The sequence below is a fragment of the Nymphaea colorata genome, chromosome 4 (assembly GCF_008831285.2).
Source record: "Nymphaea colorata isolate Beijing-Zhang1983 chromosome 4, ASM883128v2, whole genome shotgun sequence".
Lineage (NCBI taxonomy): Eukaryota > Viridiplantae > Streptophyta > Magnoliopsida > Nymphaeales > Nymphaeaceae > Nymphaea > Nymphaea colorata.
The window spans coordinates 17627156-17652831 of NC_045141.1; the positions used below are offsets into that span (position 1 = coordinate 17627156).

General features: G+C 39.4%; 1 protein-coding gene and 1 pseudogene across 1 annotated transcript; one reads left to right on the plus strand and one right to left on the minus strand.

The window, feature by feature from the left end:
- Nucleotides 1-2788: 2788 nt before the first annotated feature.
- Nucleotides 2789-13922, minus strand: LOC116252805 (ubiquitin carboxyl-terminal hydrolase 18-like). Its single transcript, XM_031627346.2, has 11 exons — nt 13439-13922; nt 10817-11012; nt 10605-10693; nt 10427-10512; nt 10183-10345; nt 9936-10059; nt 7347-7504; nt 6093-6177; nt 5785-5997; nt 5640-5701; nt 2789-4237 (listed from the first exon to the last, which is right to left on the minus strand). Exons 1-11 carry the CDS (start codon nt 13702-13704, stop codon nt 3187-3189), a joined length of 2493 nt encoding a protein of 830 aa, XP_031483206.1. The 5' UTR covers nt 13705-13922; the 3' UTR covers nt 2789-3186.
- A 2007-nt stretch (nt 13923-15929) lies between these two features.
- LOC116253211 (amino acid transporter AVT1A-like) lies at nt 15930-23557 on the plus strand (annotated as a pseudogene).
- The last annotated feature ends 2119 nt before the right edge of the window (nt 23558-25676 follow it).

Consider the following 25676-nt stretch of genomic DNA (forward strand, 5'->3'; position numbering starts at 1 on the left):
GTGGCCGATTCAAGCTTGCCGCATATTTAAAAAGTATATTCTTTTGTTTTTTCCAAAACATGAGTTTTTTAAATATTTTTGTCGATTCAAAACCAATTCTTTTAAACCAGCTGAGTCTAGATCCAGACATGGTCGAGCTTATCCTTCTTGTCTTTTAAATTCGCTGGCGATGAGGACACTCGAGATGCCAACAAAACATGCCCATGAATATGCCACCTTATCCTATACCATGCCTTTTGTTTTGAGTAAAATTAAAAATGAAAAAGATCAAACCATTTATCTTTTGTTTCTGTCTTTATCCCTTATCCGTATATTTGAGTTTTTAATCTGTTGCTCTACATTCGTGTTTCCTTGAGTGAAGGAATATATGTGCGATTTGGAGAAATGGCGCTAATTTGACGGCCATTTGTTTCACCTTGAAAGGTTGTTGTCTCATCGTAAGAACTTCTCTTAAGTTGTTAGTCGAGTAACTTGTGTTCTTAGACCTCCTTTCAACGAGTGGAGGCCTAAGCACAGTTCACTTGAGGGGCCTTTTGATTTCTCTGCATTTCAGTTGAGAATCAGATTTCAAATTAAATCCATAACTGTGGATTTGAGAACTTGAATTTGAATAGCCATTAAGCCTTGAATCCATTAATCTTGAGTCAAAGGGGTCAGATCCGAGAGGCGTAGCATGTTTGGTAGAGTTGGCAAATCGATAAAAATCTGGTCATCAGTTTGATTTCTGGTAGGTACGACTCTCCTGAACTATAGATGCACTACCCTTTTAGTTGACAGTGCCTTGTTTCTGAACTGCAAACGGATGCACTACCTCTAGTTAACAGGTGTCTTTCCATCCAAGGCCCAAAAACAAGGTCTGGACAGTGGGGCAAGGGACAGAGGAGATGAAAAATGAAGGGTTGAAGATACCTCTATACCTTACTCAGATAATGAATTTCGGATCTAAATCAGATATAAACAAACAATCCCCCGGTGCTCTCTCTCCCTCCTCTTTTGTAAAGGCTGAATGCGTCCGCTGCGCTGAACACAACCCAGAAAATATTTTTCAATTGACTTTTTCTCTCTCTCCACCTTTTTGCTCCAGCTCTCTCGTAACCTTTTTTGCCTTCTTTTTCTCTCTCTGCGTATCTTTCCTTTTAGCATTGAGCTTTCTGGAAAGCGTGCACTGCGTTTCGTCGTGGAAGAGGACACGTGAGCCCAACATTTGCCCATGAAATTAACAATAGATTCGTACTCTTTTGGATGTTTTTCCTCAGATTCATTTTCTTCAATCGTCTTGAATCATTCGTCTCATTACTGTGCTTACCCAATTTCTGATATAGAGAGCACGCAAGGGGTTATCCAGGGAATCGTTCTTTGTTTCTTATTCGTTGTCTTTTACCGGAGATGAATCACATTGTAGAAACCATGCTTCCACATTTTGACGGGAAGAAAGAAAGAGAGAGAGGTAACAAGAACTCATTTTTTGTGCTAAGCGCCATGCCTACACATGCCAACCAACCATCTGCGTCCAACCATGCATGCCTGCAGCTTAGCCACTTGCATACGCCAACACTGCTTCACCAAAAGGAGACACGAATTGACGGCTTATGCCCACAAATTTGTGCAAGCAAACTAAATGGATACTCTTCCTTCTATACATTGGACTCTTCCAAGAAGAGTACTGTTGAAGATGTCAGATATAGAGGAAGACCTACAGCCAGAAGAAACGACCTGTTTGTCGTCGGAAAGGTACCCAGATAGGGAATCCTGAATGGAAACTCCCGAAAGGAGAGTAATTTCTGTGGCAGATGGTCGCTGGGTGGCAACTCTAACCAGATAGATAGCAGTAGCGGTCTGATGGCGGACCATGTGATTCCCTGACTTACCACATACTCATGTTAAGATCTCATCACTTTGCTGCACAATTGGCAGAATCGTTTCTTGTTCGCGCGCTTGATTGTCGGGAAAAATAAATGACAGGGTTTCGATCGGAATGAATAGTAAGTACAGCAGACAATGCTGAGCTTGAGGCATACGGACCCTGTTTTTCAGCAAGGCATGCTGTTAAAAATTGGGAGATACCCCCGCTGCTCTTCTTTTTTTCTTGCCTATTCAGGATTGCTTTGGGAGTTGGGTGGGGAGCCCTATACTATCAACTAAAATATGGCACATCAATATGTAGTAGAAGAAAATAACACCCAGCAGTACAGCAAAATAACATCCATAAAAATCAAACGTTCACTAGCAATCCAACCAGCTATGCTACGCCGTTTATACCGTTTATAGATCTGCTAAGATAAAGACTCGTAAGAAACTATAACTACATCGGGTTGCCTCATGTGCTCATCCACGTTCACACAAACACGTGCATTGTGCATGTGCGTAACACACAGGTGTGTGCGAACAAACTGAACGAGATAGCTTACATCAACCTAAAGCTGAAGGCAATACAACTAGTAACTTGTCGACAAAATTTTAATTGTTTTTTGACAGTTCACACACACAAAGTGTGAATCCTTCGGCAGTGCAAACAAGTTGAATTGGATATCACATCAATCTAAAGCTGAAGGGCAATCCAATTGGTAACTTGTCGATAAATTTAAATTTTTTTTTTCAAAATGAACAGAAACAGATGCTGATACTCGATTAACGAGCTTATATAGAAGTCTGACATGGGAGCCTACTTTAGCTTGTGAATGTTATGGACGTTACACTTGGAAGAAGTCAACGACCACTTGATCAGGTGATGTTGGGATTGACTTTGACGGATGTGCATGTGTGTGTGAGAGAGAGAGAGAGAGAGACCTTAAAACAGAAACTCCTTGTATCGTATATACGGGTGTTGTCAAAGCCAGGCAGCTGTAATGGGTTTCTTACAAATAATGACAAACCCAAAGGGCCCAGATCCAACAAGTTCCCTTGTATTCGAGATATGGCTGTTGTCAAAGCCAGAAGTGTGGATTTCTTACAAATAATGACAACCCAAAGGGCCCAGATCCCCTAATTTCCTTTTATTAGTGGGAGAAACCATGTAAGAATAACAGGAAAAAAAATTGAATGCACCTTAGGTCAGCTAATTTATCGACTGCTCTTCATCTTGTTTTGAACGGAATGAGCAGATCCGACTATCATCACACGTAAATTGGGATTCTCTACTCACCTAGGTATGACATTGATGCAGACTTTGTCCCATGCCTACGTAATTCAGTACGTCTCCTGCCTTGGCCTCTCGCAATTTGCAAGCAGCCGCGAGCCGTTTCTATAGGGCTCCAAATCTGTCAAACTGCCATTATCAACCTCACCATCACCACTGCCAAGAAAAGAATGAGCAAAGCCATTGCAGAGGGAGCTAGTTTTCATGTTATACTCAGTTGTAAGAATTTCTCCGTCAGCTGTTTCAAGCTGACCAAAATGATCAGGACTCCGATCCGCTTTATAATTATCCAACGAGTTCCTGTTCATTCCAGCAGCCTTGTCAGAAAAGCCTGGAGCAAAAAGTGGCTTTGGTCTCCTGAACGATCTAAGAAGGCTCTCCTTCGGGGACAATAAAGCATTATCATCTACAAGCCCATCTGTGCAAATCCTTCCGGTTTCAGTAATCCCCTTCTCCACATTCTCATCTACTGGTGGAACAGTGATACGCTCTGTTGCAGACAGTTGACTGGGAATAGAAGACGTAGCTACATGCATTTTTCTACTTAACTCTAGTGATGCAGATGCATGGGAAATTCCATTAACAGATAAATCTCCATAGTTGAACTGACCATAATCCAGTTGCCTCTGATCCTTATGCTTTGATGACATCTCATTGCAGTCATACGAATCCCACATGCTATTGCTGGTTGTGCAACCGTCCACAGGCAGATCATGGTTGGTGTGTCCACCCAAGTCAGGCTCTTCGCTTCTAGAAACAGAAACTTCGGATGACGAAGATGGCCCATTGAAGGTTATACTGCTTGAGTTGTTCTGAGAAGTTGGAACTGCATCCATGCCCATGGTTTTTGGTTTTGCATGAACCAGCACATCCACTGAATCTTCTTTTCCTGTTGCAGAGTCTGGCTGTGATCTTTGGACCTCAATTCCAAGTTCCACACTCCAATCAGGCATTTGTCTTCCTGGAGACATAACATGTAACGGCTCGATGATGCTGACGGAGCTAGTTGTGGGACATGGGAGTTCTTCGATACTAACTGACTGCTCATCATCATTCTTCAACACCTTGAAAGTTTTACCACTAGATGGACGGACAATTATCCTGCAAAAATGTGTTATGCAGAGCATGAGCACAGCTGTTGGCGCAAAGAACATTTGAGTGCTATACGTATACAATGCCATTCTACAAAATTTGAGCAGAATTGTGGATGAAAAATAACACTTTCTCAGGCTGCTAGTGACCAGCTAAAATCTCTAAAATAATATTATGGTAGATGGAGAGCCACCAAGCAAAATCCACAGGAATATCTAACTCTTACATACGTTGCAATATATATATATATAAGGATCCTTACATTATACCTCCCAATCGTACCTCTTGATGTTTTGAAGATGTTTCTAATGAGTGTTTAGAAGTATAGGGACGAAGAAACAAATCAAGAAAAATGTAAGTGAGACAGGGTCAGAAGATTGGCAGTCTCATAAAGCTAGCAGTTATTCTGTGCGCTTGCCTTGAAGATTTATGCAAGTCTTCTCAAGTTTTTATAGCTCAATAAATGTATAAAACCTCAGCCGAGCACACATCAATGAATTGAATAGGGAGCTAACAGTTTCAGTGTATGAACAGACAATTGGCTACAAGCCATACACGGGAAAATATCCATAAAAAAGTACAGAACATGATCTATAAGGAGTATCCATTCCTTTTCCTTCTTCTTTTGCAGAATAAAACACACTTAGCTGTGATACTACATTACGGTTTTCAGTATTTGGAAGACCAAACCATTTTCAGGTATGAACTTGCATATTTGGTTGGAAACCAAGAGATTTGAATATTATAAATAATGTGAATTTGGCTAGCTCTAAACAACGTTAGACTAATAAGAATATTATAAGACTTCCATGTCCAAGAAAGGACTTGTGTAGTATAAAATACAGAAAATGAAGGTGTTTTTTATACTGTGAAAACATACATGCAAGTAAGCTTCACTCTACCAATTCAACATGTGCAAAGCATTGAACATCTTTATGCTCATTCCTTCTATTTCCATGGAAAAGAAAGCAGCTCTCACGGAATGCTTAACATAGGTAGTTGTGCACATTGATAAAAGCACATGCAAATACATGTGCATGTTTATGTGTGTCTGTGTGTGCAACACATACTCTATTAAGGTCTTAATTCCTACTGTTTGAAGCAACTCAAAATCTCAAGCAACTTCCCCGATCTCTGTCCTCATACACGCACATAGAGAAAGAGAGAGTTGTTAAAGTCGTTCCAATAGTTAGTTGTCAGGATCTAGTTACGTACATACTAAATATGTATGACATTGTTTTCTTATATCCTTTTAGGTTGATTTTATAGTACCTCAACATAGCACCAAAACCTTCCCTTTCTATTGATCGCATTGGAAGAAAGAGAAAATAAGGAATAGCTCTCCAATCACAGTTATATGTTTACACACACACCCGCACACACAAATTTGATATGTGCTCAAAGGTTTGACCTGCTATATAGAAGCATATAAGCTCTTTGAGAGAGCACCTCCTCCAGTTCCACTTTCATTACCTGAAATGGCATCAGAGAATATCAGGAAACAGATTAAACATTGAACAGAAAAAAAATCTCCATGAGATTGGACATACAATTACCTTGCAATCATCAATCCTGTACCAATTCCCTTGATTATCCTTGGTATAGCAGATGTAATGCCCAAAAAATGAAGCATTAAGCATGTCAACATGAACGACAATGGCATAGAGTCTGTAAATATTGGTGCCATCACCTGCTTCACTCATGTACGGACCCAGATCTAGAGTTTCAGGAAAAGTCACCCTCTTGTTTAACTTTCCAAATCTTCCACTCTGAAAGTCCCAACATGTAATATCACATAAGAAGCCTCTATTAGACTATTCAAGGATGCACCTTAGGTGATAGTGCAGGAGCAAATAAAACTAACCTGGAATCGCTTTAAAGCAATTGTAAGGACATTTGGAGCCTGATGGACAGTGAGCCGCTTCCATGCTGTCACATAACCATTACATCTGCAAAGAAACAAATGACAGCGTATATCATGAATCTGGGACAAAAGACAGAAAACATAGCCAAGCAATACAAGATGCATAAATGCATACCATTTTAATATCAGTTCACAATAAAGCTTAAAAAACTTGCCCATACATGAATCAGAAAGGTACTTCGAACAGCATCACCTTATATCGGCACCATAATAGCTCATTCAATCAAAAGAAGCAAACAGAATACCCGCCTACAGATGACAAAGATGGTTTCCACCATTACTTTTGTACTCTCATATAACTGACTTTGTGTCCAAGTTCTTTCAATTCATTTAATGTAAGACACAAATGTTCATTTGAATATAAACTTTTCTACACATGGGATAACCCTGTGGAATGAAACTTTTGCTAATTGTGAGAGCGCTTGAAGTTATCTGCCAGATAGAGCACCCCCTATCAAGCAAAATATTGGTCACTCTACTATTTTAAGGACATCACAAATTTTGGCAGCAAAATGTAAACATTTTGAAGCTGAAAGATCTTATATTTCTCCTTAAATACCAAAACCAATAACAGTCAGCATGGTAACAGTGCACATAGCAAGGAGGTGAACCTCTGGTGGTTTTCCCCTGGGTGAATTAATTTCACATCTATGGCATTATATTTGGTATACATAAAGGTAAACAAGTATCTTCTACATCTCCCAAGCAATAGATATGGTATTTACAGAAAAACAAACCCCAATAATTTAACCCACTTAATAAATTGACCATGAGCAATCCACTTCGTTGTCACATGTAGAAAAAAGGAATTTGAAGTGGATGTCCATTAGAATAGGAATTTCTCCTGTAAAACAGGAACTTCAAATGGTGAAACTTGCTCAGCCAATATTAGAAGAAAAGGATGGAAAACATTTTGCTGAAATGCAAAATGTCCATTCTTTTCCAAAATTCAAACATAGAAAGCAAAGTAACGAATTGGAATTGCTGAGTGGTTAGCAAGCCATAACAAGCAGGAGGCTGCCATCCAACAATCTCAAAGAAGCCTTCATAAATCCAGGGTATGCACTTGAACCAACAGTGCAAGGGTATGCACTTGAACCAACAGTGCAATAAAAAAAAAACATTTGGAAGACTAGCATAAACAGAGACAAACAGTAATTCGTCACCGGAGCATCTGGAGAACAGCAAACTTACCCATCGCACTTGTACATATTTTCACCTTCAAGCCATTCCTTTACGGTAAACTGGTTCAGACATTCTTCCAGAGATTCAGCACCTCCTTGAATTTCAACTGTCAAATCCATCATATTCTCATACCGATTTGAAATCTTATTGCATTTTGAGCATATCACCTGCATGTAGAACAAGTTAAGAAGAATTTTGAGCATATATCCTGCATGTAAAACCAGTTAAGCAAACGCTTCAAGAAACATGGGTAAAAGTGACTGTAAGATTGTAAACACTTTGAAGGAGAATTTATTTTAATTAATTCAAACAAGAAAAAAGTGGCACCAAATGCAAGAAAACAGTTACTCTCAGAACTATAACCAGTTGAATGAAGAAATTCCGCATGCAGCAGAAGGATCATCAATGATGAATTGAATTGACCCAAATGAATGATGAACAAGATAAATCTCAATTAATGAATTGATTACCTACTAAGTTAATAGTTCACCGGTCTATCCACATACATGAGTTGGTGTTACTTGTAGCTGCAGAAGGTAACTCAAAAAGTAGACAGACACTTTGCTGTGATGAGTTGATACTCATCAGAAGCAAGTTAGACATTGCCTCTGGACAAGCTAAGCTTGTATTCTTGAGTTCGCAAGTAGGACTTGTACCAAGTCCATGAACAACAATCCTAAACAATTGATGTACCTGGGTTCCAGAAAGCTGCCTAATGTTTCATTGGCATTGTGAACTGTCAACCCTTACCAAAGGTAGAGCTAACAACTACTAAGCTTTATCTTATTTACGACTAGAAAATGACTTCAACAGCAGTAGACTGTTGCTTGGTCCATTTTTAGCACTACATTCAGCAAACATCTTTGCACATGCTTCCATATTTCTTCAGTTCAGAACAACAAGAAGGTGGCATCACTTGCTAGAAATGCCTTACAGCATCTGACGATACATGAAGTGGAACTCCGGGAAGTTTAGAGAGGATAAATATGCACCCACCTGCTATTATTTAGGGCCCATCTTTTCCCGTGTTACATACACACTGCCTACAAATAGGGACATTTGTGTCTAGTGGTTTTGGATACATATACAATATGCTGCACATCATTTTGTACTCTCTCTCTCCCTCTCCTATACAATATGCTGCACACCATTTTGTACTTTCTCTCTCCCTCTCCTCTCACAAAAAAAACGAAAAGGACACACAACAAGTAAAGAAAAGAGCCTCTCCCTTACTAAAGGAGAAGACTATTTGCTTGCCCAAAATACACAAATACTTTTATCTAAAATATGTTATTTTCCTTCTCAAGGAAGAGCTAGTTCCCCGACAAGAATGTTTCTTCGGCTGGGAAATGAGAGTGGAAATTAATGTGTCCCCTTTTCTCCTAATTGTGTCAAAAGGTGAACAGAGGTGAATGGCATAAAAATTACACTCTTTTCTTTTGCAAATTTTAGAAAGAGTTTTTTTCTTTTAAAATTTTTCAACTAAAGTATGAGTTGTTAAAATTGAAATGCATATGTACATGTGTGTGTGTCTGTGTCTCTGGCAATCACAGCTTGTCTACATACCTTCTCAAAGCTTTAGATCTCTCCCCATCCTAACTTATCACGACATTCATTTCCAGCATGTCATTGGAGCTTGAATGAGCCCCAAATCACTCATTACCATACATGTCACATGCACAGTTTGTTGTGAGGAGCATAATCTCATCTAACATGCTGCAAGAGACAGTTCTCTTTGGTTTTTCTAAAATTTTCCTCTTTTTTATGGTTTCCTTAGCTTTTCTTTTTCCATTCAAGAGACATATTTAAAAATGTCAAGGTTGTGAACACATTCAAGCATTGTAAACCCTCCATATTCCACAACAAAAGGTGGGAGCCTATTAACCTCTGGTGTATGCACAAGATACGTCTGCCTCCTTTAACATTCCCAGGTACCCTACTTAATATAGGTTAAGGCACTTTTGACTTGCCTCTTCTTCCATCTTCCTTGCTAGGTTTGCAAAAATGGTATAATGTTGGAAGGTACATTGCTTATTTAGTTTGCAAGCAGAAAGCTATCCATCTGAAAGGGTTGACCTATTTGTCAGTCATGCAGGCCTACTGGAATAGGGAAGCTAACAGAACCTCTAGCAAAGTAGGTAATAGAAGCTGTCAAGTTGATCTTGATTAGAGTTAAGGCCCAAGGATGTATAGAAGTGCAAGACTTGGTATCCTAAAGTATATACCGGAAATCATCCACCATAATTTAGGAAGCCCCACCTATCACAGTTAAGGTTGAGCACCTGCAGCCACTAGGTAATAGAAGTCCCTTCTTCTCTCATACAGGAACCAATCTGCCATGTCCATGTGACCTAGATTTGACTCTAGAGGTAACCTTCTTCTCTCATCTACCTTCCCTTCCTTTAGATTTGTCCATGTTCCTTAGTTTCCTACCGCAAGTTGAGCAGCCACAGACCCTCCTGGAACACAGTTCTGATAGAGGCTCTAGTAGCTTAAATGATAGGCACAAATGATCCATATTTAACATATCAATAAGGTAGAAGCATAAATTGGATTGTGAAAGGATCTAAACACCGAACGAAATGGAAGAATACTCACCTGAGACTGGAGATAACCACCAAATATGTGATGGATAAGAGTTGTTTCTTGACAACTTGGTTCAATGGCCTTTTCCCCCCCAAACTCATCAAGACAAATTGACTGCATTGTATCAATTGCAAATCTGAAAAACAAACTCACATGAGGCTAAACTGGAACTCCAATCCAATGAGAGGATAATACAAAAATGAATATAGCAAATGAGCCATTTCACAAATTTAAATCCATTCCAAAGAAAAATATAGACCTCATAAATTCATGAGCATCTTCCTGTTTCCCATATCCAAGATTTCCACCAATGTTAGGAATGCGAGAAAGGATATTGATTGGTGAAAAAGGATGCACGCTGTGCCTCACTCGATGGACATGGGTTTGAAGTTCACATAGGAAACACCAATCATTCCGACTGCCTGAGAATTATCAAAAGGTGAATCTAACAAGTCTAAAGACATAATAGCACAAGATTCAAACATGAAATAGGATCAATTTACATTCTTTAGAATGATCTCTCTCCAGCAAATAGGCAACCAATGGTCGAGTTGATGCAAGACATTGAAGAACCACATTCGCAAAACAGCTGTACAAAGTAAACAATAGAATCAACTACTAAACAATTAACCTATTAAAACAAACAGAAAAATAAATTAGGTGAGAGAATGGCACAGCAACCTGTTGCCACAATTTAGAAGTCCACAAGGCGGCAATCCAGGTCTATTCCAGTTAAATAGTTCCACAAATTCCTCATAGGGGAATAGAACCTGTCCACTGGAAGCATTAAATGAAATTCTCTATGGTTTCCTCAATAAGGCAATTGATCCAAGAATTCCAAGAAACTGACAAATTACTAAAAGGATTATAGAAATGACAAACAAATAATCCACCTTCCTTGGCTTCTTCGGAGTCCTGCAGATTCCACGGGCAGGCAGTAAAGAACCTGCATTATCAGGATCCTCCAACCCCCTAGTTTGTCTCTTACATCCAGAAGTACTGGTCAGATTTTCATCATTTGTGGTTGCTGCCTGGTTGCATTTCATTTTGTGACCTGCATTCCAGTCCTTACTCTGGCATGTAACAGAGCTACAGAAAAATAAAAAACATGTGAGTTTCCTTCAAACAACTTCATCACAAAAAAATTTGGTCTAAAGGAAAATTCAATACAAGAAACCACAGAGAAATCATCAAAAGTACAGTGTAGCACATCAAAAAATTAGTGATTGTTATTCAAAAATTAATCAGAGAGATTGCAATGATGAACCGTTGCCTCCTCAAACAGAAAATAAACAGGAATGTGGCACACTGGAACGTTTGAAGAAGTAACCAATATTGAAAATTTATCAGGAAGATTGCAATAATGAACTGTTGGTCCCTATTGCAGAAATCAAATGAGAAGGCAACCAAAAATAAAGTCAATAAAGCACCTATAACTCAATTTGTTGGAAAAATAACTGATTCCTTTCCAAGAAAGGATCCAACTATTAACCACATGTGTCGTGTGTGCGTTATAAATGAGGAATGGCTTCAACCAGTCCCATTTTGGCGCTGGTTTTTCCACCCACTTTTTCTCTCTTACTCTCTCACATACTTTTTCTCTCTTCCCCTCTTTTTTCCCCCTCTCCACAACCACCCTTCCCATCCAAGATTAGTGGAACATAGGGAGGGGAGGAAACCTGAAAAACCAGTCCCAAAGTGGGATTGGTTTTACACTTTTACTCATTCCCACAAAATGCATAAAAGCAATTTTCTTAAATCGTAATATGAGGTATCATTATCATAATTCAAAATTTCTTAGTGGTACAAAATTTTATATAAACTTGTTTGCATCTGATAAAAGTACATGTGAATGTAACCGTCAATGCATATCATGCACATACAGCATCATACAAAAATGCTCTGCAGTTAACAGCACTAGGTGGACCTAGTCAGCAAAGCCAACATAATAGGCCTAGCAACACATAGGCAGCACCCAGGCAAAAGCAAGTCACTGGTCAGCCATAACCCATAAGTAAAAACAAAGGAAGAAAAAGAGTGAGGAACAAGATGGGGTTTTCAAATTCCCCTACATCAATGAACACTGAAGACAGAAGCCCAAGAACATGGATTTCCAGAGATAAAAACATACGTCTGGCCCACACACGTGCCACAGCCCAGGCACTTAGCCAAAATAAAAATTGTTTTTGGCTAAAAGATGTTTGTGTATCAAAAAATATGGTATTGTCATTTACAAACTACCAAGATTTATCAAGATTTCTGGGAAACACAATTAACAAAATCCTCTCACTACCTTAAATAAAGGCATGTGCTACAATATTGTGCAGAAAAGGTCTAGAGATCTATATCCCAAAGGCAAAACTTGTCTGCCATCAGATACCATAAGTTTAAACACAAAGATGGTAAAGGGCAACTTTTACAAAGACAAGTGGTTGTATTGCACCTTAATAACCACCTCAATATGATACGAATTTGAAGAATAGATAGTTCTAAAGTACTAAAATATATTTAAAAAGGAAAAAGAAAATAAAAGAAAAAAAGAAAACTATACCGTCATTCTAGTTATTGTTTCTCCCATTGAAAATGTAATTTTCAAAAGAAAAAAAACCTACCGAGATATGAATAAGTTTCGTGAAGTCCTTACAGTTTCACTGTCGACCTCGACATGCATCTTTACCAAAGGTATTGTAGTGACTAGTCTCAAGTTTTGCATCATTGCCAGTACATGCTCCCTTTGTCAACTAAAATTGCATGCAACAAGTACTTTTCCATGTTATGCTCCTAAATTAGGTGAGTTTGCCCCACGCCACAAACTACAAGAGAGACAAGATTTGGACTTCAACCTGACAAGTTAGTTCTTTCTACTCGAAACCAGATAACCATAAGAAGTAAACAGCATGAAACTGGGAGACAAATCGAACTTCTGTCATATCTTGAGGCAATAACATCAGGCTTACACTTGATCCCCAAGAAAGCAATTTCGAGCGCCAAAATATCAAGGCAAACAAGGCATACATAAACCTCCAAATCAACAAAGGAATTAACACCTAACAGAATCTTCGCCTCAACCCAAAACTATGGGTTAAGTGAAAAATAAGAAACATGAGAGTATTCCCCTTGAAGTTTGAAGAACATCACCACAACAATGATGCATGATCATATTGCCAACAACCACGCAAGTCCAAAACCAACAAGCTATGTGGAGTCCGGACAATACCAAATCGAAGTTACTTCATCGAGTTTAGTTAAGCAATTAGGACCTCTGAATATGGTACCAACAAACCAACCAAATCCTCAGCAGGGACAAGGAAATAGCGGATAATAACGAAACCACGAATAGGATCAGTTCAATACCAGGACCACAATTAAACCATGATAAAGAACAAGCACCAATTAGCAGAACTATTCCCCCGAAAAAAGTACTCAACACAAAACGATAAGGAATTAAGAACACCGAAGGCGAAAAAAGGCAAACGACGAATGCATGAAGAGAAAGTAGGAATTCCATTCCGTACCAGTAGCGCACAGCCTTGCACCGCGAGCATTTTTTGGTGGACGGCCTGCGGCAGACGAAGCAGACGCCATTGACTGCCACAGCCATGACGCGTCCGGCCTCCTGCGGCCCCCGCTGTCCGGCGTCGTCCCCCAATCTCCCGACCGTCAGGTACCTGGAGGCTGTATCCCTGACGAGACGGACCGCCGCGGCGCCCACCAAGAGAGCAGTGACGAGGAACTTGAAGAACGTGGAAAAATCGACCCTTGAGATTGCAGAGTTTAGCATCTATATACTAGGGCGTGGCGAGCGAACGGAGGGGAAAGAAGGCGGCCGTCGTCGTCTCTCTCCCCTTCATGGATCGCCTACCAGGAAAGGAATCCCCCTCCCGTCCCCGTTCCTTTCCCAAATGCTCGTTCTCACTCCCTCTCGCCCGTCGTCGTCTTCTCCGTCTCCTTTCTCATCCTCGGAAGAGCGAGAAGCTTCCCTCCGTTCTAATGAAGGATCATTTTCACTTGTGGAAGACGCTTTTGTGCCTAATTTCCCGGGCAGGATCACTGTTGCCCAATATTTTACGTTGTGCGGTGATAATGCGAAATTAAAACCAAAAATACTTTTAAATCTGGGGCCAATTTGGGTGTCACGGCGTTTCATCCTATAACAAGCAACCTCTGTTTAATCCGCCATTGTTAGTAAATAAAAGGTCTGGGTTGAAAGATAAATGCATGAACCAAAAGATATAAAAGAGTAACACATGGAGGAGCAAAAGCAAGAAAAAAAATATTTTTCAAGTATACATCATAAAGTAGGCAATCAATTTCAAGAGAGTACCAAGTTAAAATGAGAGTTATGTACAGCTAGTATAGTAAGTCCACTTGTAGTCCGTCAATAATGAGGGGTAGATTTCATTGCCATAATATGCAAGGTAACCTCCATAAAAGCCTTAAGCATTTCAATTGTGTCATAAAATGACCATAATTTCCATGTTATGCCTATAACACCCAAAACATAGTATAAATTGGGGGACATTTTCCATGCACATTTTTGCTCCATACTAATTTTGCTCTTGTAGTAGAAGAGCTTTCCATTTAATCACATTTTACTAATTTTCAACTCATAATAACATTCACACAATATCATCAGCTAAAAAAATTGTAAAAGCATGCACGTTTTTGAAATCATACAAAAACGGTGGGTGTTTCTAGAATCTTGCGCCATACGTATCTTTGGTCCACCACTTCCTCCACTTTCTGTGTTTTGAGGACATTCAAGTTTTCATTTTTTTTTTCCCTTTTTCTGTCTTGCAACCGCTTTCTTCCTCGAGAATGAAAGTTATTAAAAGGTTGGTAGGTGGCATTCCTGTATATGTGCCTAACAAAACTCATTGAGAATAGTATATTGCATCACATAAGCGACTGGCCTGACTGTATACCAAGGGAGGCAACTTGGTCGTATTTCTATTAAGAAACTTTCAGTAACTGACATAATAAAGAAGAACTTTCAAAATGAAAAAAAAGAATCCTGTTTCCTTTTCATGGTGTAAATATTATATAAGCTTGTTTTTTTCTGGGTGTTCTGTAATGTCCATAAGCAACTCCCCACTTTGGAGTGATCTCCTCCTTTGATCCTTGATTACAAGTAGAACCTCCAAACCAGATGGATTCATAATTTATGATTATCATATCAAATCCAACCTAAACTAAGTTAATATATTTATATTCCGCAGAATGTGAACTGTTTTCTTCCATTTTTTGGGGATACGTAAGTTTGGGTTATGCAGTGTAGATGCTTTGACAGTAGGCCCGGCAGTCTATGGAAAGCGAGGGGAAGGGCAGGGAAGATGCTTTCGCATCTTCCTTGTTACATATAAACTCCTCCTTGGTTATGCAGATATATATATATATATATATATAGAAAGGCTTTCAAGATGACGGTGTTCCCGCTTTCAAGATGACGGTGTTCCCTTAATTATTTTGTTGGTAATCTTTATTACAAACCAAAGAAAATTTTCTCATTGTTTTGAACAAATCCAGTCAAGTTAAACCATAATTGTGCCACCAACTAAAGTGACCCAATTTATTTGGGACAAAAATATTAGGTCGCTCTCCCACCTTTTAGGAGGTTGGACTTAAGACATTCAACCTGAAAGAGGCCAAGAGTTTAATACACAATCATGATTCGTAGCTACCCCAACTTGCAAGAAAGAACAAATAAAACAACACAAAAAGCAAGATAAAAGAAGTTGTTTATACCACCTAGTTTTCCCTCCCCTTTATGATTAATCTTAGAACAATAACAAGAAAGTGACTCTCTCTCCCTCTCATATCTGTTCTTGGTTGGTCCAACTTAACTTGGTTGAATGGCATCCGATTGTTACGTTGTTTTGCTATTGGAGGGTATGATTTCAACCTTTTGGCTGTACCTTCACTTCTTTGCCTCGACTACTAAGCGGTTCAGAACATAATGTCATGTCATGCCATAGACGGATATACAAACAACAACTGCTGAAACCAATGGATGATGAACAGGTCTGTTTAATGATGCAAGAAGTGGACAAGAAGGGTGATCTTCGCCCTGACAGTTTTACAGGTAGCTTCTACAAGCAGTACTTTTGGGGAGGAATTGGGGACAATGGCTGTCAAGCTCTAGAAAGTGATCTCAACAACAGGTGCGTCCTTCCCCAAATAAACAGGAACAAGTATTATTATGATGCCAAGGAAAGAAAACTTTGAGCCATCCACACTTAGGACCATTAATTATGTGTCCTTCTCAACAAATTTATTGTGTCTGATGAGAATCGCAATGCATAAGCTTGTAATTATTTGTCAAAGAGCCTTTTTCTAGAATGGTTGAGGCAGTGTCATTCTCTTTCTCCTTTCTTGTTTCTCTTTGCCATAGAAAGGCTTTATCTGGTTTTGGATGAGGAAGAAAGTGGGTACTTCCATGGATATGAAAATTAATATACCTTTTATCTCCCTTGTCCAGATAAACTCCCAAAGCCTATTGTTCCAGGATATCTGGCAAATTAAATTGAAGGATGTCTAAATCCAAACTCTGTAATTCCTGCAAGTGGAGATCTAAGGCTGTTCATATCGCTCACGAAGTTGCAACTAATGTCTTCCCAAATAGACGATCTCCCAAACAGCATGATTCTATTAGTAGACGATGGACTCTGTTAGAAGAGCGGATTCCTCTTTTTAAATTGATTTGGGAAATGAAAAGTAAATGCCAACGTCTACTTGTAAGTTTGATATCAAGTGTATCAACTGACAACAAAGTTAGCTAAACCCCAGTTCATAAGGGAGCGTTTGGTAGTAGGAACACTCTATCCTTTCGAAGGTCGTGTTTGATTAACCTATCCCAATCTTTGGGACACATTTATAGAAAACTGTGTTTCAAAACACATAGTGTACCTGTTATGAAACGGCTTCTAACAGGGACACTGTGTGAGTGTCATATAAATGTGCCTTAATTGGGGGAATTCGCCCGAGGAGCTTATTCATCGAACATCCATAAAGTGTATAGGAGTCTGCCTACTTACCCCAGCTTATTATCTCCTAGAAAAGAGTACTGAGCAGCCATTTGAGGGGTGTCAACAGATACGACTCACACCAGACCCAGGTGCACCAGACCTGGTCCGAGTATCAAGTACCGCTGATCTAGATAAGAGTTAACGACAACTACACTTTGGTCATGTACCGCACATGCCAATCTTAGTTCCCATCTAATAAAATATTACACCTTTATGTTTTCAACGGAAATTCTGACGGGTTCTTAGTAGAGATGTTAACAGGTTGGATTTAAACCAAATATACCCTTAACCATATCTCTTCTTACGATATTCACATATTTGCATTCAGATTCAAATACAAACAAAAAAAAGTTATATTCGAATCCGAAATCTGATTTCACAATTTGAATCTGATCCAAATCTGATATTTACATTCATATCCGAATCCGAATCTGAATTTTGAACCGATTTAACTGATTTTGAAAATGTAAGAGCATTAGATATAGGATATTTGTTTAAAAATAAATGTGATATGAATCCATATCTGAATCTGATCGAATATTTAAGTATATCTGAATTTGATCGGATGTCATTTTTTAAGTCTGTGATTTCTTAATCAGATATCAAATATTTATTTTCATATCTGATTTTTTCCAAATGGTTCTGTTGGATACCTATATATTGGCATCCCTAGTTGTTAGTCTATCCTGTACATATATCAAACTATGGCTGTGCTCCAAACAGTAATTGGAGGAGATTTTTCTCTCATAGAAAACCCAGATCTATCCTCTTAGATTTAGTACAGGCAGGTTGCCAGTTGAATCCAACCATTGACAAGTACTCGGCTTCGATCCCGAGATTCTGTCACAATTCATGAACAGGGAATATGAAATCATCTCGGCTGATATGTACAAGGGAAATGTAACTTTTAAATCACCTGAAAAATACAAAATGAAGATGGTGGGCCTTTCTCAAATTCAGAAATGGTATGCACCTGATCTTCTCACAGGGCTGATGGCCTGATTCCCAACCTTCAAAGGTCGGACAGGAGTTCTGGCAGCCCCATTATCGTGGAATTCCTCATGGTTCGCAATGAGCGGAGAACAATATGATGGGTTTAGCAGACATGTTTCTAAGCAGAAAAATAAATCTTTTAGTCTGTTGGCTGATGCATGCATGCAGTTAGTTGTGTACTTATAACTTCCTGATTAAGCCGCAAAAAAGAAAAATTAAACATGTGGAGAGTTTTCAAGTTGTATGACTACTAATTGTCATCTGAATTAGAAAGAAAAGGTAGTAAAAGGTGTGCAGCCACATGGGGATAAGGGCAAAACCGCAGAAATACAAAATTACATAAATGTCTTTACAAAAAAATTTCATCCATTAAATATAGATCAAGCTCCACACTCCGACATTTTATCCTGGAATGTGAAATTAAACTTGTGTTGTATGTGGACCAGACATTTTTAGCTTTTTCGCAACATCAAACCATTTGCAGAAATGAACTTGAGTCATGCAAATTATGTGTAAATAAGCAATTCATTTATATGTGCCCATCCTTCATAAGAGTTCCGATGGGTTGTTGCGTTGCTTGTTGCAGGTTCAAAGTTGCGAGCTAGTGCTGCGTTGAGATCCTGGGTGAAGCCACAAAACTACTCCAACCTGTTGGTATTAGAGCTCTTATTATTGAATCTGCAAGCAGCAAACCTATAAGTTACATCTGGCCTTTATCTCTCTCTCTTGTGGGCACATGCACACCATCAGGCTTGTTTATTCTACCATCCTAATAAATATCATAGAGACTCGGTGCCTCAAATAGAGTCCGATTGCGCAAGAGGCTATACATGATTCTATTATCACAAGTGCTTCTGTTATTGCTTTTGAGCAACACTGTACATGCAGTCTAGGCATTATTCATAATAATAGATAGTTTAGATCATGACAAAGTGCATGAACATATTATACTTTGTTTCTCAATCTTCTAGCGTGCTAAAAATCTCAAAACATCAATTATACATTCATGTATAATCTCTCTGCATGTATATCACACGGTTCCGGATTAATAATGAAAGAAAAAAAAGGTACCACACATATATCCCCTGTATGCTAACATGATTGGTATCATTAGCTTTGCTTATAAGCCCCTCTATAATGCATAGACCTAGCATGAAATTTCTGCTTTGTATCTGCAATAAGATTATGAGAAAAAAAAAGGGGGGGATAGTACAAAAGGACCCAAAAAGAAAAAAAAAAAGAGAACCAAGAAATTTGTTTTAAGATGCAATGCTATTATATGCATGAAAAATGGCAAAATCCATATGCTTCTATTCTGGTACTGCACATATAAAGTTCTGCCGTGTTCGTATAGTAAAACAGAAAGGTAGGACAACGTTGTGCCTCTGATTTTCATATATGAAGACCGTTCTGCTCGGTAGCCTAAAAGGTTTTCTTTGTGCATATGTTTGATAGCGTAATCTTTATGCTTCCATCTGAGAAGTGTGCATGTGAAATCTCAAAATTAAAATCATTCAGCTAAGTCTTTGAATGTTTTTCATTCGTTGCTTGCATGTTGCATGATTAACTAGAGAAATTGTTTAGATGAATCCTACATTGTTAGTTCCGTTACTTATTATAACAGAAGACATGCAACATGCTCAGTGGATTCGATAAAAGAACATATCTATATATATATGAAAAAAAAGGGACGCTAGATCACCAAATAAACCATGGAATAGCAATGAGAGCGAAACATATATACATGTGCGTCCGAGAACCTGAAAAAGAGAAGTCAAAAGCCGATGACTCGGCATGTACATAGGCCCACCACTTAAACCACACTACACAGAAGATTTATTATAAAAAGCAAACCAATCTCCCACTCTTCTAGCAGTGAACCCTGAACCATCTTCTAAAAGCTTCACATGATGAGAACAGATGACAGTAGCGCCATGCAACTAAGTGAAAGCCATGCATGCAAGATTTCAAATGACCTGAACCATCAATTCAGGCATATTTCAGAATGTTATTGAATTAAGAAGACCATTTTTATGACCTGAGATCAGATTTAATCTAAATTCCCTCGGATTCCCTCCCTCCTCTCTTCTTCTTCTTCTCTGCCTCCTCCGATATGACAATCTATAACTACGAAATTCGAATCAATCTTTTGTCAACATTTTTTCCCATCCCATCCGCTCTATGACATTGGCACTGACCATGAACTCGATCTTGCAAGTAAGCTATGGAGATGTAGGAGTGGGACCGGGTCACCGTAATGCATCTGCTACTAGTATGTGAGTCCCCAGCGATTTGTAACCTCGTTTGTAGCAAACTTACTAAGCTGAGTAGTCATCCATTAAGGGCTGTTTGGCAACAACAACACACTTCTACTGTCTTATGAATCTTCCTTAGAACATGGAACAGATTCAGAAACACTGTAACAAGGGGAATCAGCCTTTGCCAGAAAAGCTAGATCCGCACACACTTTGAATCTCTTCTTTCGTATTCTCTTTTTCTTCTGGACTAACTGAATTCTAAGGTTTTGGTAACAGGTGTTAACGTGATGGTGGGAGTTGGAATTCTGACTACACCTTTCACCATAAAAGGAGCTGGATGGGCAAGCTTGCTGGTCTTAGCGTGCTTTGCAGCCATGTGTTGCTACACAGGCATCCTCATGGGACGTTGTATGGGAAGCAGAGGAGGCATTGTCAGCTATCCAGACATAGGAGAAGCTGCTTATGGAAAATATGGGCGTTTTTTGGTACTTGTAACTTGAATTGCTCCTGATTTCTCCACCAAGACAATGGTTCTTTTCCTTTTTCTCCACAAATAAATGAGCATCACTCATCTTTTATTTTTTTTATATATATATACACACACTGACACAAACAAATGGTAACATGCACTGAAAATGCAACACTAGTTGGGCAGTTTCTAATTACTGAACAATCACATTTTTGCATTTATGGTTTAGGTGGTTTTGTATCTGGAATTGTATGTAAGTATAATTAAGCCTGGGCACCGGGCCGGGCCGCCGCCGGGTACCCGGTACCCGGCCCGACTCGGTCCCGGGCCCGGGCCTTGCTTTTATAGTAGTCGGCCCGTTAGTTACCGGGCTCGGCCCGGCCCGGTAACTAACGGGCCGGGCGCGGGCCAGCCGCTTTGATCGGCGGCGGCCCGCGAAGCCCGTTGTTTTTTTTTTTTAAATGAACTTCGTTACTCGTTAGGGACCTAGGGTTAAATAAAAATGAACTTGAGCTTAGAGAGTTAGGGTTTACTTTTCGACCTTCCGTCGTCACCGTCGCCGGTCGAGACTCGAGAGATTGCATTTGCGGCATTGCCTCCTCTTCGCCCATCGGCTGCTCCTCCGATCGTCGCCGTCGCCATCGGCTGCCTTCTCCGGTGACCGTGTGCCGGCTGCCGTAAAGGTCTTCAGTCTGTAAACTATCAATGTGCCTATAAAAGAACTTGATACTCCATGGTGTTTCATCATCTGAAGCTGTAAATTGTGTTGCCTCCTGCATTCGTTGTGTCTGAGTTTTTTCAATAACGGACCGGGCCGAAGCCCATCTAAGCCCGCCCGGCCCATTATTAATCGGGCCGGGCCGGGCCTCGGGCCTTGACCGAAGCCCGAGGCCCGATATGACTTGGGCCCGGCCCAGCCCGTTTAGAAACGGGCCGGGCCTCGGGCCGGCCCGTTTAGGTTATTGGGCTTCATTTTTACATTTTTATCGGGCCGGGCCGGCCCGGCCCGGCTCGATGCCCAGCCTTAAGTATAATATGGATGACACACTGCCCGAAGGCCTAAAGGCCCCTCCATTTTCCCTGTCTCTGGGGTCCTAAGCTGCATCGGTATAAACGATAGAACGCTACACCTTTCAACTTGGATGTCGCGCCCTGCCACCTTAAAACATATGAACATAATGCCCACGAGAATCGAACCAAAAACTTGCCTTATACAAGCTCATAACCCGACCAGCTACGCTATGCCCCTTGAGGCGATGACGATGATTCTAGTCGACCATTGTCGTTCTTCTACATGATAACAATTAACTCCATTAACCATGCTCTCTCTCCCTCTCTCTCTCTGCACCTCATAATACTGTGCATCTGCGTGCAATTTAACATCTTGGAAGGTGATAACCTAACAAAGTTATATCAGGGAGCTTCAATTGATTTGGCGGGGATTCACACTTCATTTTTCTTATCTTTTTATGCTTGTGAACAAAGTTTCAAAAAGTGTGGACTCATATTTTTTAATTGACTATTTACCGGGTCTTTCCAAACGTGGAATGCAGCTGGTGGTGTTCTTGCAACAATTTTAATATCCCTTTCAGTGTTTGTTGTGGGTACAACTGGTGGTATAGGACTTCACCAAACCAGCTCCTTTATTAATTGGAATGGTCTTCCGTTTGCAATCGGGGTGTATGGGTTTTGCTACTCTGGACACACGCTATTTCCTAATATCTATCAATCAATGGCACACAAAACTAAATTCAACATGGCGCTACTTATTTGGTAGGTAATTTTTTTTTTTCTATGGACTAGTGTCTCAATATAACATGTTCTCGAAATTGTTTATCTGACGCCGCAGCTTCTTTTTGTGCACTGCAATATATGGTTTTGTTGGAGCGATGGGATATCTCATGTTTGGTCAGAAAACTAGATCCCAAACAACCTTGGACTTGCCAACACATTTTTTTGCTTCAAAAGTTGCAATATGGACGACAGTGAGTGCATCATTGATATGTCTATCCATGTTTTATGGCAAGTCTTGTTGATAGAGAGTTACAAATTAATAATTCATGCTAACGATATTATGTAGGTACTAATCTCTGTTCTTTCATTCTTTTTCTTATTAGGTGATCAATCCCCTCACCAAGTATCCTTTCACTTCTAGTAAAATGAATAGAGTACATGCCAGCAGAATAGATATGCCTTACTTCTTAATCCCTTGGCGAAGGGCTTTGAGAAGTTGCTTCCAGTAGGGAGACAAAATGGGTTGCTCGTTTGCATGCTGATAAGGACAGGACCAGTTATTTCAACCGTCTGTATTGCATTACTTTTACCTTTTTCGGTATGCTTATTGCCACTCATGACTATGGTAGTATTACTTTGAACGTAAGCAAAAGAACTTCACGTATAACACAAGTTTAATTTCACATTCTAGGATAAAATGTCAGGAGTGTGGAGCCTGATCTAATAGAATGGAAGGTATTTTTGTTGGTACTGACGCATGCAAAAACATTTTGTGCACCAGTATAGCGCATATAACACTCTAGAATCTATTTAAATTGTTTGCAATAAAAAGCCCTAATTTTTAATCCTCGGAAATACTTTGGAAATCAAGATTTTCAGCTGAAAAAAGGGGAACTCGCATGCCAATAGAAATCACATATTGATTCAAAGGTTGTTCTTGATAAGTTTTAATGAAACTCCTTCTAGGTCGACCCTAGGATGCTCATAGCTCACAAACCGCATAGAATCTTCCAAAAGTCATGTGACTTCAGTTCTAGGGAAGAACTTCACGCATCGGGCAAGGGAAGAACTTCACGCACGCATCAGGCAAGGGAAGAGGTTACAATGGAAATCAATCACCAAACAATTGCTGGGTTGCGACTTGTAACTGCCTAGGGGGAATCCAAGGACGCAATTATAAAAGCCCAGCATTTTATGTTGAACATTATTAAAGTGTGTCTCCTTATTCTTTAAGCGAACTCGTAAAATGCTTTTAATTATTAGAGGATTTGCCATCTGCATTTATTTTTTTCCGTTGAATTGCATCTTCGACATGTGTAGCGGTGAAGGAATCGTCTCTCCTCTTACTTTTTGTACCTGTCAGGTTCTTCTGGAGAGGCCATTTTTATTTTCTTTGGACATGAATTATAAAAGTTAGTGCTTTTGGGATCTAAATGGTCTTTTGCAAAAGATGGATTAAAAACAATGTTTTGCACTCTTTAACATTTTATACCCTTTTCGTACAAAATGTAGACATAAATCTCGGTCATCAAAACAATAGAAATCTACCTAAATTGGCGTTGCGATGCAGAAATAAGATCTTAAGAGTCAATAACATCCTTTTAAGCTTATAAAACTCACTTTTGTATTGATTTCCAAAATGTAAAACATAAAAATTAATAAGTTTGAGTTAAAATAATAAGTGGTCGTTATGTATATATATGCTTTGTTAATTTTTTTTTGCCTTTCATATTGAAACAGACTTAGACTCATTTGTATAAGATCTGTATTTTTACTGATTAGTTTTTTGTTCAAGTTGTCAAACAAGAACACCATTAATCTAAATCCGAACAGTTCTAGTGAGTAGACAAATTATGATAGTATGCATATGTGTGTGTGTGTGAGAGAGAGAGAGAGAGAGAGAGAGAGAGTACTAAATTTAATGTATTAATGTACCCATTTTATTACATGATGATACATAGCATCATAAGTAATGGGCACCAACATGATTGAAAGTGGAAACAGCCACTGGTGGTTTGCTTAAGCAGTCTCGATGAACTCGACAATGAGAGAGTAGACAGTCTATGGACTTATGATCCAAGACACCAATGCCATCTTCATAGTCGTACATGCACTGGGAGACCCTCGCAATGTTGAGAGCCACGTTCATTAAGGAACGAGAGAAGGAGGTCTATTGCTGTTGCTGCTGAACCGAGAGCAGCTCCCTATTCAGCCTCCTCTATGCATCCATTCGCAAGTCCTTTATGTGTTGTCGTGTTTGCTCCTCGGCTACCGATAAAGTTGAAAGACAACCGTTTTAGAGAGATTTAAGGAAAGAATCTTTGCATGATCAACTAAAATTAATGATAATGGAAAAAAAAATCTTTCCACTTAGTTTTCCATGTTTATCGTTGTCAAGGTTATAATGTTAATGATAGGTTGAAAGGCAACCGTTCTAGAGAAATTTAAAGAAAGAATCTTAGCAAGATCAATCAAAATTAATGATGAAGGAAAAAAAATCTTTTGACAAAAATCAGATTTGGTTTCCCATGTTTATCATTGTCAAAATTATAGGAACTTCAACTATTTAAGCTCGTTCTATGCATTATGAAACCAAGGCTCATGGTAGCCTTCTATGGTGAAAAACCATGCAATTTTAATGAAAAAAAACTTTTTATTGTTGGTTTTTATTTGTTTTACTTTTTCTTTATTTTTTAATTTGGTATCAGAGCAAGATGCTTGACGAAGAAAAATGAAACCAATAGGTGGCCCGCAGACGACCAAATACATCGCTGCCTTCTTCACCAAAGCGAAGACTCAATCACGTGAAGAAAATCCTGAGTGCATGCCAAAGTGTGTCAAATTGAAGTATGTCGAATGCAAAGAGTTGTTGAATGGATAAAATATTAGGAAATTTATTATGAAAATATAGAAATTCTTTATATATTAGTGCTAGGCAAACAAATTCTTTTGCAAATATAGAAAATAGCGATCGGTTCGCTTTAAGTTTCAGACGACATTTCCATGCATGACAGAGTCATTTCTATAGCTTACAGGGAACTAAGAGGGCTTGAAGCTCAAGCTCCCAACGTGGCTTACCTTCATCCGAAAATCGACGGTCTTGGCCTCTGCTCCATAGATGCCCTTCAGGATCTCTGCGAAGACCGGCTTCAACCGCATAGATTCGTCGACCTAGACACCACTTGCCGATGAGGGCGCCGGACCTCCAAGCCTGCTTCCGTCGTTGAGAATCAAGGAAACGATGTGGGCGGAGAACGAGTTGAGCTCGTCTCTG

Coding starts and splice junctions, on each gene's coding strand:
- LOC116252805 (XM_031627346.2), bottom strand. CDS start 13,704: ATGCTAAACTCTGCAATCTCAAGGGTCGATTTTTCCACGTTCTTCAAG. Junction 10,694..10,816: donor CTCCGAAGAAGCCAAGGAAG/GTGGATTATTTG, acceptor TCCAGTGGACAG/GTTCTATTCCCCTATGAGGA. Junction 5,998..6,092: donor TTGCTTTAAAGCGATTCCAG/GTTAGTTTTATT, acceptor TGGGACTTTCAG/AGTGGAAGATTTGGAAAGTT.